General features: G+C 50.7%; 6 protein-coding genes across 6 annotated transcripts; 4 read left to right on the top strand and 2 right to left on the bottom strand.

Moving 5' to 3' along the window:
• Positions 1-749: 749 nt before the first annotated feature.
• MYCGRDRAFT_43325 (uncharacterized protein) lies at positions 750-2,996 on the top strand (the record flags this gene model as incomplete). The annotated part of the gene is made up of 4 exons (XM_003851862.1): positions 750-990; positions 1,042-2,138; positions 2,202-2,709; positions 2,767-2,996. 4 exons carry the CDS (start codon positions 750-752, stop codon positions 2,994-2,996), a joined length of 2,076 nt encoding a protein of 691 aa, XP_003851910.1.
• A 1,584-nt stretch (positions 2,997-4,580) lies between these two features.
• Positions 4,581-5,208, bottom strand: MYCGRDRAFT_93766 (uncharacterized protein; the record flags this gene model as incomplete). The annotated part of the gene is made up of 2 exons (XM_003851371.1): positions 4,581-4,938; positions 5,003-5,208. 2 exons carry the CDS (start codon positions 5,206-5,208, stop codon positions 4,581-4,583), a joined length of 564 nt encoding a protein of 187 aa, XP_003851419.1.
• A 1,013-nt stretch (positions 5,209-6,221) lies between these two features.
• Positions 6,222-6,822, top strand: MYCGRDRAFT_72926 (uncharacterized protein; the record flags this gene model as incomplete). The annotated part of the gene is made up of 2 exons (XM_003851863.1): positions 6,222-6,331; positions 6,387-6,822. A coding segment is annotated over one exon (411 nt), but the record flags the coding sequence as incomplete, so codon positions are not given.
• Positions 6,823-7,130: 308 nt separating this feature from the next.
• MYCGRDRAFT_104781 (uncharacterized protein) lies at positions 7,131-7,922 on the top strand (the record flags this gene model as incomplete). The annotated part of the gene is made up of 3 exons (XM_003851864.1): positions 7,131-7,307; positions 7,365-7,556; positions 7,614-7,922. 3 exons carry the CDS (start codon positions 7,137-7,139, stop codon positions 7,863-7,865), a joined length of 615 nt encoding a protein of 204 aa, XP_003851912.1.
• A 564-nt stretch (positions 7,923-8,486) lies between these two features.
• MYCGRDRAFT_72923 (uncharacterized protein) lies at positions 8,487-9,098 on the bottom strand (the record flags this gene model as incomplete). Its single annotated transcript, XM_003851370.1, has 2 exons — positions 8,487-8,740; positions 8,812-9,098. The coding sequence occupies 2 exons, from the start codon at positions 9,027-9,029 to the stop codon at positions 8,620-8,622; spliced, it is 339 nt and encodes a 112-aa protein (XP_003851418.1).
• Positions 9,099-15,055: 5,957 nt separating this feature from the next.
• Positions 15,056-15,476, top strand: MYCGRDRAFT_93764 (uncharacterized protein; the record flags this gene model as incomplete). The annotated part of the gene is made up of 2 exons (XM_003851865.1): positions 15,056-15,135; positions 15,194-15,476. 2 exons carry the CDS (start codon positions 15,056-15,058, stop codon positions 15,474-15,476), a joined length of 363 nt encoding a protein of 120 aa, XP_003851913.1.
• Positions 15,477-15,817: the final 341 nt, after the last annotated feature.

Genomic DNA, 15,817 nt, shown 5'->3' with positions numbered 1-15,817 from the left:
CTTCCGGAATGATAGGTCCGGCTCGGAGATTCATCCTCTCGGTGTTCTCGCAGCCAGCTGTGCCTGCTTCCCATGCGGGCATGAAGGGGGTCTGTTTATATAGCACTCGACGCCAGGAGAGGGTGTACGGGCGTAGTCTATGAGCAGTTCTGTCTATTGTTTCTTGCTAGCGATGGTATATCTCACGCCTGTCATGTATGAAGCTGATTGTGGTGATACCATAAGGGCCTTGGCCTATCCTGTATAGATCCAAGGTGTAGAAGACAGCGGCGGTACTGAGGAAGAGAAGAAGGATGCCGGCCATGAGGATTTGGCGTACATATCGCATAGTTACAAAACAGTGAATATGTTTGGAGTGAAAGTCTTTGCCTTTTGTTCTAGTTGATGTCTTTGAACTGACCGTGCATTGAACAGGCGTAGGGCAAGAAATATACATCCAATCTCCAAATCAGGCAGCACCATGGAATCCTTCAGTTGTTCCCGTCGTCCACGCCTCTCACATGGCATATGTATCTTCTCGGTCACATGCTTGCGCGAGCAAGCCGTGCATCCCTGTTGAACTCTATATCGCGCGTCGCGACTTCATCACTTCGGTGCCTGACGCCGCTTATGTATCCCTCATCCTTCATTGAATCGACTTCCTGACTTTCTTGACGCTGTCAACGGAATCATAACCGGAAACGTGAATCTTGCTAGCGATCATGAGCGAGAACGACGGTTTTGGACTTTCGTCTTCTGACGAAGCCGAGATGCTCAACTTGCTGCCGACCAATGGCAACTCATTGAAGCGCAAAAATGACACTGAAGCCTCCGGCGAAGCGAAGAAGCTGCGCACAGATCCGGAAGTGCCGACCTCGTCACCGGAGGCGAGATCGACGGCGAACGCTGTCCTCCGAGAGCGATTCGGTCTCAATGCTTTTCGGCTGAAGCAGGAGGCGGCCATCGCAAGACTTCTTGATGGCGAGAGCTCGGTCGTCGTCTTCCCCACTGGTCTGTATTTCATCAATGTGTCCAGCGTCGAAGTAAGCTGACATATCTCAGGCGGCGGCAAATCTCTCTGCTATCAGGTCCCAGCTCTATGCTTCAAGATCCTCGATAAGGAGAGAGGTGAACGGCAAGGAAAAGGGGAGCAAGGCATCACACTTGTCGTCTCGCCTCTAATTGCACTGATGAAGGATCAAGTCGACGCACTCCATCGCAAGGGTATCAGCGCCGCCGTCATGGACTCGACCAAAACGAAGGAAGAGTATCTCCAGACTGTTGATGCCATGCGTAATGGCACGCTCGACATCCTGTACTGTGCGCCGGAACGGCTTAACAATGAAGGTTTTGTGGCTAGCATGGCCAACGTTCCCGGAGGCGTCCGACTTCTGGCTGTTGACGAGGCTCACTGTATCTCCGAATGGGGCCATTCCTTCCGGCCGGACTACCTCAAAGTTGCACGATTTGCAAAGGAGATTCAAGCTGAGCGAGTGATCTGCTTGACTGCGACAGCGACTCCGTCCGTGGCGCAGGACGTGTGTCGAGCTTTTGACATCCCCGAGGAGGGGCTGTTCCGCACATCGACGTATAGGTCAAATCTGCGCTTGCATGCGCAATCTTACCTGAGCAAGAAAGACTCGTACCCGAAGCTGCGAGCGTTTTTGAAAGCGTACCATGGGTCGACGATTATCTACGTCACACAACAGAAGCAGACTGAAGAGCTGGCTGGACAGCTCCGTACGCATGGGTTCAAAGCGAGACATTTTCACGCTGGCATGGACAAGATCGAGAAGACACATTGCCAAGAAGCGTTTATGAAAGCGAACGACATGATCGTCGTGGCGACTATTGCCTTTGGGATGGGAATCGACAAAGCCAACATCCGGAGCGTGGTGCATTACGCAGCACCATCGAGTCTTGAGTCTTACAGCCAAGAGATCGGTCGCGCAGGACGAGATGGATTGGAGAGCCAGTGCATGCTTTACCTTTGTGCTGATGATCTGCACCTTCGCGAGAGCTTTGCTCGTGGAGATTTACCATCCAAATCGTCGGTCCGCAGACTATTGCAGGATGTGTTCAAGCTCCATCCCTCGCCCGCACCGGAGAACCACATCGAGGCGAACTTCAACCAACAGTCAAGAGAGTTCGACATCAAGGTCGGACACAATACCTGAACCCGCCACAAGTTGCAAGCACACCTCATACTGACAAACTTACAGGCAAACGCATTGGGCAACATATACGCTCAACTCGAGCTTCGCTTCAACCTCCTGCGAGCCACCACACCGAAATACACCAAGTACTCATACAAGTCCCTCAAAAACACCGAGTGGGACAAGTCGCCTGCTGCATCAGCTCTCCGAAAAGTTACGACGAAAGCAAGGACTCTGTCCCATGTCGACCTCGACCGCGCCTTTCAACGCACGAGCGTCTCTCGTAATGATCTCGTTGCGAAGCTCAACTCCTGGCACGATAGTCATCTCATCGACCTGCAGACTACAGGTGTGGTGAATGTCTTTCGTGTGATGGGAAAGTGGCCGCCGAGTAAAGCCGAGGCGGAGAAGATTGTCGATGAACTGTATGAGGACATGGAGGGCAGAGAGCAACAGGAGTTGAACCGCATGGATCAAGTCATGGGCCTCATTACAGGTGAAGCCTGTTTCGCGAGATCGCTGGCCGAACATTTTGGCGACTCCCTACCCGGCAATGCACAGGAGTGCGGGCATTGTAAGTTCCAATGCTATCCTCCCACCGAAGCGGGCTTCACTGACTTGGGATTCTCAGGTACGTACTGCGAGACTCACACTGCAGTCAAGCAACTCGTCCCTCCACCCCGACCCTGGGATGCGGCGGCTTGGAACGAAGTCCTCGCAGCGTGTCCCGATCGTGATGATCCTCGATACTTGGCGCGCGTGGCGTTTGGGATCGGGAGCCCGAGGGTCACGGCGGCGAAGCTAGGTAAACATGCGGTCTTTGGATCGATGGAGGATCATGATTTCAAAGTATGTATATGATCAAAGCTGGGCTTACCGAGTCGTGCTAATGTTGCTGTAGGTATTGCTCAGGGCTGCGGAGAAGGTCTGCACGAAATGAGTGCGGAGAGCATCTCGACCGTTGCCTGCCTGGTCTGGTCGATACTTGATTACCTAACGAGCGAGAGCATCGGCGGCGCCAGCGCGTAGAGCGTCTACGACGACCTAAGAAAGACGTCGACGGGGAGAGATGTGCACGCAGCGCGGAACTTTGCTATGAAGGCGTGAGCGTGAGCACTTCCAGCGAGATCTCGACAATGTGAGAATCAGCTGCGTCCCGCCGAGCTTCGACTAGCGAGAGACAGAGCATGTCTTTGAGAAGCAGAGCTGGTTGTGTAGGAGCTTGATGTCGATTGGCACATTGTCAAGGCAACTCGAGCGTTCGCTGAGGCGAATTTCAACGTGTCTGGGTGCCGATCGAATCTCCAGATTTGGTACGGGAGGATCATTCGTTCTGGCAGCAAGATATGTGAATGCTAAATCGTCTGATCTTGTCTCAGTGTCGTTTGAAGTCTCCACAACGTTGAAGGAAATGTTCGAGGCACCTACGAACGCCTCTCGGTTTCCTCACGAAACGTCTCGGCCTGAGATCGTCCAAGACAACAACATCCAAAAGACACAGATGTTGTACATGTGGTATTTGATGCGTCCGGTACCTCATCGGTTGAACCTTGCATTTGATTCCAGGTCACTAACTACCACTCGTGCGCCACGACCTGCGAGTCTCGGAGGGAAGGCCGCGACGGCTGGTGATGGTTCGTACTGGTCTGTGGCTCCAATTGGTAGGCCCAGCTCCCTCGTGTGATTTGTTCCTCATCGTCATGTTAAAGCAACATTGCTGGTTGGCGTACGTCAAGTCGCAAGGCGTGGGCCTTGTTCTTGCTTGAACTACACCACGGCTTGGCTTTGTTTTGGCTGAGACTTCTCAAAAGAGCAACCTTCCTGCCAACGTGCACTACCAAACCAAAATGAACATGACACTCTGACGACCTGCTCGACCATCAGAGGACCAGTCTATAAGAGAACATTCAAGACCTGCGCAAAAAGCGCGGAAGGGCCACGTTCTCCTAGATGAGCAGGCCACGCTTGATACTGCCCAGACTCACCTTATCAAACCTCATCACACCAGAAGGACCCAAGTCCAGACTTGGCGATCTCCTCATCACGAGCCCGCGTCGTTCCGCGGGTGATTAGACTAGCCAAGCATTGATGAGGTCGTGCCCAGACTTGGGACTCACTACGCAGTCGGCTAGAGTCTCGGCGAGTGACATACGCTTGGGACAGGATTGGAGCAGGTCTGCTACTCTAGTCTCTGGCAGATGTGTCCTCATTCTGCTGCAAAGCGGGAAGTCGTGGGCTGGCGACTGACAGGCGGTACCGAGGTGGCCTGAGGTTCGTTGGACATCTTCTTGACTGGCATTATCGGCGGGACTTCGAGACCCAGACGTTTGCGGTGGCATGATGTGTATTCATCATCGCATGTCTGCTCCAACACGGGTGAAACAAGTCCAGCCGAGATAATCGCTCGCCTAGGGTTGCAAATCTGCACAACTGCTGCCTGCGGCTCTAGAAGTGCAGGATACACCCGACGTGGTCCTTGGCCAAGTCTTCGACAAGCCAGGCAGTCGTCGTCAGAAACTGTTCTTGTATCGACACCACCTTCGGTGTGTTGATTATGCTGGGACGACTCGCACGACGACGAAATGGTGGCCTGAATGACTTGTTCTCAGGGAACGGTCGGTCGACGAGGTGGTGCCCTCTTGTGGACGGACCGTCACCTTCCAAAGGCAGACATCGAATCCTCTTTCGTGAACGGGTCCGACTTCGGCATGCGGCGGAAGGAGTGTATGAGATACGCCTCGCGTGAGTGTATTCTTCCGCTGCCGGCTCCGGTCTCCGCACTCTAATGCTGCGAGAGGCAGGACTAAGAAAGACCAAGAACAGCGAAGTGGACACCAAGCCTTGGCGGGATGCGAACGAGTACGTACGTATCTTTTCCAACAGGAGTCTTTGGTGTGTGGCATTCTTCGCGTCCACTGGCTGCCTTTCTGTTGACAGCACGCATGTCCTCGCCCATCAGCCTCCTCCTTCGCACATCGCATTCGCATCTCAAAGCAAAAGCGAAGCTCACACCACCGTCGCAGACGCTGCAGTCTTGGCGATCTCCGATAGCCTCTCCACTCGCGAGACGCATGTCGGGACAAGCTTCGCCGCGCTACCATTCAAGCTTATCGGGCAAATGGGCAGCCTGTTGCGATCTCCACTTGCTTCGGCGGGCGCTTGGCCTGGACCCATCTGTAGGACACGTGGTGGCTTGCAAAGATGCGAATATCGGCCGCTGCGCCAATGTTCGACCATGAAGCTGCACAACGTTCGAGACTGCAGCCACACAACTCGGCTCGCCCCGGAGGCATACGAGATCTGGCTGTTCTGGCGTCAGGGCTGAGTCGATTTTAGGTCAAGCTTAAAAGTTGAGTCTGTAAACCTTAATAAGGTTTACATGTGTACCATGTCGCTTCCGGGGTCACACCATCGTCTCGGTTGGATTCCTGTTGGCGAGGTAAGCAAAACGACTTCGTGACCAGGATGTAGGACACGAGCGATTGGATTGCCTTGTGCGATTTTGTCATTGCAGACACCGGCCTGAGAGACATTCTTCCCTCCTCCCGTCCTTGCCTGGGCAGCAAGATTCTTGGAGTGACAGATGTTGTGTCGCCCGGCTCGCATTGTTGACGACTTCGCCGTGAAAGCCATGTCTTTCCGGATACTCGCGAGACTTTAGACTGAGGCTTGGTCCGCGTGGTGTTGCCGATCGCGGAACATTCGACCGTCTTTGCGGGGATCCTGGACGGGCCCAAGACAGGGGCATGGAGAGGGTAGAGACCGAGACCGCTGTTATTGATCGTACTTTGATGTTCCACTTCCAGGCCGCCGGACAGATACGCAGCACTCATAGAAGATGAGCACCATGATCAATGTCAAGGAAGATGATGCCCAGAAGGGAGGCGTCGGAGTGGAAGTCTTGAGGCCAAGCTTTGACAAGGCGCTAAAGCAAGGTTAGCGGCAAGCGGAGCAAAACTCTGAAAGGTGACTAGTTTGGTTAGACTATTATGCATAATGCTAGGCCGACAGCTCGGATTACCTTCGCTTTGTGCCCTCTCTCTCCCTCCTCTTCCAACCTTTACCGTCACTTTCCCTGCCCGCGGATCTACAGCCTTTGAACAGCAGCTTCTACACGACTACTAGCCAGCTTGCCAGTGCTATTCGCCGAGTCTGGGCAATTCTATTCACTTGCTTTGTTGTGGCCAAACTGAGACGTGCGTGGCGCCTTTTATGCCTGTATTCTCTTCCTTGTACTGACCAGCGCTACAGTTCGTTCCCCTCCCACCAGCAAACATGATCGGAATGGAAACGTACAACGGCCATGTGCGCACGCCTGCAGATGCCATCATTCTCTTCGAGGCGTGTCGCATAGGTCTTCTCCCGCGCGTCCAGCGTCGCCTGTCGGAAAAGGAGCGTCAATCGATCAAATCCGGCTCGGTCTTCGTTTGGGATGAGCGCGAGGCGGGAATGCGACGATGGACCGATGGCAAATCGTGGAGTGCAAGTCGTGTGTCGGGCAGCTTTTTGACGTATCGCGAGATGGAGGGCAAGCGTGGAGGCAACAGCAGCAATGCGGCTCGCGACAGCACGAATCCTCCGGAAGCTGACTCTGATGGAGGTGGGCCGGATGGCTATCGCTATAAGCCTGACGGACTGATGAAGCAGTCATTCTCTATCACGACGAACTCTGGCCAACACCTGCATCTCATCAGCTACTTCTCGCGATCTTCCACGGTTGCGCAAAATCTCATGCAGCCGACAAACGATCCTCAACTGCGTCACATCCGACCAGAGAAGGGCATGTACCCAGATTCGACCGTCCACGAGCAGAGCAACATTCCAGCAGTTACTCGCGGACCCATGAACTCTCCAGGCTACACACACGCACCAAACCAGCCGCCTTATCAGAGACCTCCACCATACTACCAATCATGGGCGCCTCCAAGCCCGATGCACACGCCACCACCTCATTACCCTTATTCGCCATACTTCCACCACGGACAACATCCAGGCCATCCAATGCAGGGTATGCACTACCCACCACCTCCCAATGGCTACAACGGACCACAACACGGCACAGCATACGACCGACCACCGTCAATGGGTGCTCCTCCCGGATCGCAGTACGGCCAATACCCTCCGTCAGGTGCCTACCAGCATACCTATCCTCCGCCACCGACCAACCATCAGGTGAGTCGTTGTCAGCTCGCGCAATAGGTGAACTTCTACTAACAACATTCCTCACAGTCCGGCTACTCGGGCTACCAACCTCCACCACTCCAACAATCCTCCCCATACCCCTCCGCAACGCCACAGTCCCACGAGCAGAGGCCCGCGCCTGCACCCGCGCCACCTTCCGCCGTCGAGCCAGATCTCGTCGCGAGGAAGGAAAGCCCACGCCCCGACACATCATCCGCACCTCAACCCTCATCACCAACAGTACGTCCGACCACATCCTCTGACCACACTCTCCAGCTTCCTAACATCATCCAACAGAGCAAACCCGACGCCCAAGCAACATCCGGCGCATCACAACCCCCCGCCTCCGGCCAGACCATCCCCAGCATCTCGGCCATGCTCAACGCGGGTGCTGACGGTGTGCCGCCTCCTCGCGCGAGCAGTCGTAGTCCCGGTGGTACTGCGCGAGGTGCGCTGCAGGACATTCCGAGCCACAAACTTGGTTTCGAGGCGAGTCGCGATGTGCAGGCGTTGAGAAATCTCGACAAGACGACTTTCAAGCAGTACTAGCTGTGGGCGCGCAACCAGACATGAGCAATTGAACGGATTCACAGGACTGGTGTATGGAGTACAGGGCGTTTTGAGGTGGGAAGCGGTTGCAGCGAATGGCGCTATTAAGACGGCTTTGTTCGACTCTTCGATCGCGCTCTATTGTAATTTCTGCTCGGATGAATGGCGAGGCAATGCCAGAAGAGATCGGATCTAGTGCAGGATGCGAGGATGACAGTACTGCTTTGACCGACAGATCAGATGTTGTCGCTCTTGGCTGAGATAGCTGAGAATGGATATGGAATACGTTTCATTGCTACTGAGTTGACGTCCGTGTGAGAGCATGTCGCGGAGTGCTTGCCGCGAAGCGATTCTGTTTAGTCGGCTCGCGTGTAGTATGCAGGCCTGGAGTCTACGCTTCAGAAAAGCAGTGTGATCTTGAAAGAACATCAAAGCACTTCGCTGGGGACGGAATGCGACTCTATGTGGCTCAATAGCCGGCCAAAAACCGCTCTCACGTTCATTCCATCATTGACTTCGTTACGGCGGGAGAATAGCCTCAGCTCTGCACTGCCCTCCTTGTGCAGCGACCTGGAGAGACCTCTTTCGCACCTTGAGTCTTTGTCCTCTGTCCTCCTTCGTCCACAGTGTATCCGTCTTGCCTCTCGCGCACGCCGCGTCATTTCGTTGATCCCTAGCCATGCTGCATTCCAATTCATAACGTCGTTGATCATCCCACGTCCGCATCATTCCCAGCCATATGCCCTCACACGTTCTACTTGCTCGTCTTCGCCGCAGCCCCACCCTTCTTCGCCGCGCCCTCTTGCGAGCTATTCCACCCCAGTCTCGACTTGGAAGCGGGCAGCTCCGCGTTGTTCCAGACGTTGTAGAGCACACTATATCCACCGTCAGCGACCCATTCCCACTCGTCTTCTATACCAGCTCCCTCAGCAACAGTTCAACTCACTTCTGCGTCTTGTCCCCCACATTCTCATCACTCTCCCCCTTCACTCCGACTCTCAGCCCGCCCTCTTTCGTAAACGCCATGTTCTTCTTCTCCATTTTCTTTTGGCCGCGCGCGGCGAGTTCGTTGGACCAGGTGTAGAAGCCGTAGCCAATCCAGGCGGCGATGCCGATGACGACGAAGAGGATTAGGAGGGGGATGAGGTTGCCTAGTTTCGCCATGGTTGTGGTGAGGTTGTGAGAGAGGATTTCGTGCGCACGTTTGAGGGTGGTGCTGAGCGGACGGTCGTCGCGGTGAGGATGCGAAAGGGTGTAGAGTCGTTGACGGGTTCGCAAGAGCGAGATGTTAAGTTGGAACCAGTGGAGGGTATGGGTGGGTGGTTGTTGTTGAGTTGTTGGTGCAGGGTTGGAGATCAGCCCACGATGTTGAGTTTGAGCCCACGCGACACACGAGGTCACTGGCGGCGCTTGCGGGTACGTCTATAACAACCTATTGCCCGCGCCCGTGCACACGCCCAGGCTGAGAACCTCCGGAGGATGCTGGATCTACACTGTTAGCTAATTACCGGTGCGAGTCGCGACTCGCTGTTACTGTCGCGTTCTTACCGTAGGATACCTTACCGTCGCCGCCGTCGCTATCGTTTTAAGGGTAGTAGATAGAAAGTTAAAGGAGTTTCTCGCGCTCTAATTAGCTAAACGTTTAATAGTAGCAATAACGTTTTTAGCTTCCGTACGAGTCGTTTACGTAAGTAAGAGATGTACGTAGAGCGTACTAGTAAATATCTACCTTTAGACTATAACTATCGTTCGTTTATTAATATTACTATCCGTTTTGTTTATTACGTTATATCTACTATATCTATAGTGCCCTTACTAGCCGGCGCCGTCGCCGCCGTCGCTCCTACCTTCCGTCGTTTCTTTAGTAGGCCCTTTACTATAGAAGGGCTAGCCTCCGGGTTATATTACCTTTCTTACGCCGACGGTAGAGGTTAGTATAGATTATTTAGTATTATCGTTACCGTTATTGTTACCGTCGTTATTACCGTCTTCTTCTTCTTTATAGTCGTCTTAGTAGTCGTTATAGAGCTTTCTACCTTAACCGCTACTACCTTCCTTAATACTCGCTTCTTCTTCGTCGGCGGTAGAGCTACTAGTATAGGCTCTAAGAGTGTTATTGTTGTCGCGGAGTTAGTAGATTCGAGGGTAAGATCGATATAAGGCCTACCCTTAATAGGCTCTAATTTAACGTAGAACTAGCTTAAGGAGAAGCCCTTATCGAGTAGTCGTTACGTAAGCTATAGTAGAGGTATTTTATTAGGAAGTTCTTAATTAAAGTGCTCTCGTATAGCGAGTCTTACTACCTCCTTACGTACTAATCCGGCTATATAGTTTAGAGTATTAATCTACCTCTTCTACGTACGTAGCTTCTCGTCGTAAGAAGCGTTATAGCATTTAAGGCCCTCCTTAATATTATATATAGCTTAGCGGATGTTATAAGTAGCCTTAGTGACCGTAAGTTAGTAAGCTTATAGCGGTTTAATATCGTCCTTAATGTTACGCGCGAAGTAGTCCGTTAAGGCGGTATCGAAGACTTCTATACCTTCGAACTTACTTATACTTATAAATATAAAGAGCTAGCGGTCCCTATACTCTTATTCAATATAGTTAAGAAGCTTATACTAGTGCTATATATACGTATACGGAAGGTTGCTCTTACGGTACGCCTTATACGTATATCTAAGGTCGTTAGTTAATAGTATTAGCGTAAATCCGTCCTACCTTAAGAGCTATATCTAAGCGCTAATCTACTATTATATACGCTATAGAAACTAAGGTAGCTAGTTACTAAGCTAGTATAAAGGATCTTTATTATAATTAGATAGACTCGGTAACCTTTGCGCTTACGCTCGTTCTTAGTCCGTTAGTCGAATTAGACGTACTTCTACTCGTAATATATAGCTATACTAACGAACATAAAGTTAGCCGCTATCTACTATTTCGTATCTATCTTATATACGTTATATACGCCTTTAAGGGGATTAGTCGATAGTACCTAAAGTAGTAGAAGTAAATATATACGATAATAAAGAGCCTAGAGCTTAATATTATCCTTTAGCTCCTTCTTAATATAGTTACGGCTATCGGTAGACGGCCGAACAGACTGCACCTTTACGCGGTGGCCGTCGTAAGTACCTTCCTTGGAAGGGAAACTAAGACAGTCTGGAAGAACAAACCTCCTCGAAAATCTCTCGAAATCCGCCCAAAATCCTTCTCGAAATCCTTCTCGAAATCCGCCTCGAAATACAAGCTATAACAGAACAACAGCACGATTCGAACGAATAGCTCTTTACGCTACGAACGAGAAGAAGAAGAAGAAGAAGAAGAGGCAGTCTACTCTGTCCTATACGCGCATCTCCTCGAAATCCGAATCGAAATCGCATGTCCCTAGAGACGTCGTCGCCCTCGAAAGGAAGCATACATGCACTTTAAAGAGCTGGAACTCGGTGGAATCCACAACTCTGCGATTAACCTGCGTAGCTATATGCGTTTGGAAGCGGCATATAGTTCCACAAAGGCATATTAAGGATAAGAGAAGATAGCGAGTTGGATAGCTGCTTGCGCATCTGCGTCGCTCCTGCACTGCTTTTGCAATGCAATGCATTTCCTCTCTCTCTTTCGAATTCGCAGCGTACGTGCGAAGCGGAAGGATCCGCTGAAAATTCTGCAAAAAGCTTGGCGCGAAAATTCTGTAGCCCTAGGCTGCAACACTCGTTTGACTTAGCACGAAAATTCTGTAGCCCTAGCTATAGACAACAGACAACGACACTCGTTCGATTTCCTTTGTCTTGCATTTGTTTAAAGTCCTTTGGCATTGCCTTAGGCACGGGGTTTCCCCTAAGGTCAAAGAATACTAAAAGAATTTGATTGTAAATAGATCTACTGCCTTGCTTGCAAGGCCGTCCTACATAGTTATAGACTCCAAAAGGACGTAAATGGAACAAACAAACAACAAACAAACAAACAAACGGCTATCGGTATCGTCGTTCGGTAGTAGGTTAAGTACCTCTTTAAGGGAAGAACGATAACCGGCAACTAACTACCTCGCTATAACTACCGAGAAGAGCTTTTAACGTACCTTCTCGTAATTCGTACTACTAAACTTCCGCTTTATCGTCCGCTATATATAGATATAGTAGAGTAGGTAGACGACGACATAAAGGCTAAAGTTACTAGCGTCTTCGTCCTTACTATCCTTAGCTAGACTATCTTCCTTATCGCTAAACGCTAGCTTAACCGTACGTTGTTTAGTAGCTAAGTCGTTAGTTATAAAGTAATACGGACGCTAGCCTCTACGACCGCTAGACTACCGGATAATTCGCCTTAAATAAGTAGCGATACTATCGCCGTCTTTAGACTTCGTAAGGAACTAAGTATAAGGGCGCTAGTAACTATACTTATCGCGAACAATAAGGGTAAAGAGAAACTAGCTAAGATAATTAGTTTTATATATTAAGTCTATAAGGGTAAGGTAACTACGGCGTATAAGGAGCCGGATACGTTTCTAATAAGCCTAGACGATACTATAAGCGGTCTCGCCGTCTAGTTCGCGTATAGCCCTAATCTTAGAGCATTTTATAATATCTATAAGTAGAGAGAAGTTAGTATATATTATTTAAAGCTCGAAATTCTCGGAAGTTTTAAGAAATAGTCGAAGTTCTACTAGCGTTAAATTCGAGTATATTCTCGAATTTATAATTAGCTTAAATTCGCGGCCCGCGCGCGGCCCGCCTTCGAGCCGAAATTCTAGGGTCCTCTTAGTAATACCTTAAAACTTCTAAGAATCGCTAGCTTTAAAACTAAAGCTCGGAATCCTCTTCTAAACGACTCGAATTCGAGCGCGTTTAAATAGTAGTAGTCGTAAGGTAACGTCGAGAGTTATAATAGCCGGATTAGGTAGGTCTCCTTCCGGATTAGGGTATTACTAGGAGCTCCCGCTACTAAGTAATCTAAATTCGATACTAATCTTTAACTTCTTAACTTCTCGTTTTCTCGTTTATAAAAACTTACTACGTTATTTATACTACTCCTTTAGCTCTTACTACTACGCCGGCTAGTCCGTAATAGTACCGCCGAGTCGGAGGTTAGGGAATACCTTCCGGTATACGGTACTAGCGTTATTAACGTCGTAACGGACTATATAGAGCCTACCGGCTACCTTAAATATCTCTTGAGCCTCTAGATTACTAAATGCTTAAATACTATTCTATACGGTCGTAGGGCGGTAGCCTTTATAACACTAATAGCTAGTAGCCTTCTAAAGTACCGAGTAGCGCCGGAATAGATCGAATTAACGTATAGTATAGTACTTAGTATACTTAACTCGGCTACTTATCTCTATTCGCCGGATTACTACGCGGCTAATAACCGGAGCTCTACCGACCTTATTAGCGTCGTCGTCGACCTTAAACGATACCTTTATCCTTACTAGATACGAGTATCTACGCTTAATCTTCTTCGGCCGCGGCTTCTTACTATCGCCCTTCGTTATAACGAGGATAGTCGCGAAGTAGCACTTATAGGTATATACCGCCGTGCCGTCTACCTTATATCGTATCTCTTTCCGAATCTAGAAGTTATTAATAAATAGCTCTACCTACGACTATAGCTCTAGCGTTATAGTTACTAGAGCGTCGAGATTAACTATCTACTTACGTAATACTCTAAGGTTGTCGACGCCTTAAGGGACTATTAACATACTATAGCCGGCGGCAACGCTTTTAATAAGATGCCTCTTTATACGCCGGCGACGGCGGATAACCGGCCTATTAGTCCGCTTATCTATACTCGATTCTTCTACGTTAACTTCTACGCCTTTACGCGTTAGTAGCTCCTCGGTGTGTGCGATAACCTCCGGCAATAGTAGCGCTATAGGAAGGAAGGCGTCTAAGTTAGCGGCGTTAAATACCTATAGTAGTCCGACGTCGGCGTCGTCTATAGCGGCGGTAAGGGCGGCGGTAAGGGCGACGGTAAGGTTGTATAAACGCGTGAACAACAACAACAACAACGCGAGATTACACTGCCAAGGGTGTGGTGGTGTGGTGTTACTAATGCCGGAGGGGGCTGACTCAATAGGTTGTTTTAGACACCACCGCGCTTGCGGCTGACGAAACGAAAACCTTCGAACCAACGACTCGTGCTCTCGCATTCTTTCATGATCTCGGCACCGATCATGGACGATGCATTACCTTGAAACTACATTGCACAGGGTGTGGTCGTCATCGATTGGAGATGCAGCCTTTGCATACGCTATATGTCACGCACAGTGGGTTGCCGACTTCACGGACACGCTTCAAGATCACAGTCACTGTCGCTTCGATGGCTCGTCCTACCAGCTGCTCATGAAGAAGGCTCACAGTTTCGAGGGCTAGGAGATGCGTTCGAGCGTCCCGGATCTCGACCTCACACGAATGCTCACGGGAGCATGAAATGGCTACGGCGTGCGGTATCAGCAGGGAAATCTCCTCCCTCCGTCAGATCGTAGACCCATCTTTCGACTTCTCCACACCCCTGATCAATTGCCGACATTTCCTGAGCACCGGCGCTCGCATGCCGTCCTGGAGCCAAAGCATACAGCTTCTTCCCTTCGCTTGAAGCCCTATGAATGGATAAAGGCCGCGTCACCTAACTATGAGCCAAGACGTCAAGGCCCATCCAAGACCACAGAAGAAGGCCCAGGAAGTGTACCCAAGGCCCAAGGCTCACGGCGCAAGCTGTATGCGTAATATCAAGAGTCAAGAGCCTCGTAATTATGGCATAGATCCAAAGCTATACATTCTCAGACGACGACATCTCTTCGGCTCGAGAGCAACCCTTATACACCTAACCAAGAGCTCGTGATGTACCGCACTAGTCTTCGAAACTGGAAATGAGCTGGAATGTGATGCGAAGATTAGATCCAACTCTGCTCAGGTCGCCGGAGTTGTTGCGTAAGTATCGCGGGTCATTGTACCATTGTTCTGGTTGAAAGAACCATGGGAGATACGGCTTGGCAAAGTGGCAGACATTTCATCCCAAAACCACGCTCCTTTCTCCTCCGTCGCTCAGACAAGTACACATTCGTTCTCGCGTCGTGGCCGGCCTCATGATCTTCACCCCTTGGTTCAGACTTTCGACGTCGTCAACTTGTGGCAGGCCTGCTCTTCATTGAGCTCTTGCTTCTACTCCAGGCGTGTATCCCCTTCCCAAGCATGATGACTTCTGGCACTGGCACTGAGACTGAGACTTCAAAGAACTTACTGACAGACATTGCGCAGATTTCATTCGAAAGGTATGTATCAGACGGCAACAACATTGCATTATGCTCTCTTCATCTCTGACATCTCCAGCCCAGGACCATCCATCGTCGACATACTCTCCACCGGTGACATGCGTGCTGAAAGTGCCGGTGATGCGGCGCTGTCGGCCTTTGTCGCTGGTGAGCATGGGTCTGCGGCGAGGGCTGGGTGTGCTACAACGAGGAGATCAGCAACGCAGAAGCAAGCAAGTGTGATCAGGGAGACACACTCACAAAGGAAGGCCGGTGATGAAGATTCGTTCCGAAAGGCGAGCGAGATTTCGTTCGCGAAAGCTTGCATCCGTCGAAGGATGATGACGCTGAGGCAAAATTGAAAGAACCCGGGGTCAGCTTGCTTTAAAACCGCAATGGAACTGGTGGGAGGGTGCACCGGCAGGAATCTTATCATCAACGCGTTGTGGTCGTCCCTCGGAATAATCCTCATCAGGACTCCAGCCGCTCAGAGGTTTCAACTGGTTTGGCATCTGGGCCAGCCTCATGATTTTTACCCACCTTGCTCGACTGGCCAGTGATGAAGATGAAAGATCGGCTTGGCCATGGATGTCGGGTGACCGGTGTCGGTGGACTGCTGCAACGAATCTGAGGCTGGTCGGGTTTGGTATGGTATGGCGTTCGGTGATGGGCTTTGGTGTCGCGGCATGGCGGTGTGAGATGA

Source organism: Zymoseptoria tritici, chromosome 6, assembly GCF_000219625.1.
Source record: "Zymoseptoria tritici IPO323 chromosome 6, whole genome shotgun sequence".
NCBI classification, from domain to species: Eukaryota; Fungi; Ascomycota; class Dothideomycetes; order Mycosphaerellales; family Mycosphaerellaceae; genus Zymoseptoria; species Zymoseptoria tritici.
This window is presented reverse-complemented; position numbering and strand designations above follow the sequence as displayed.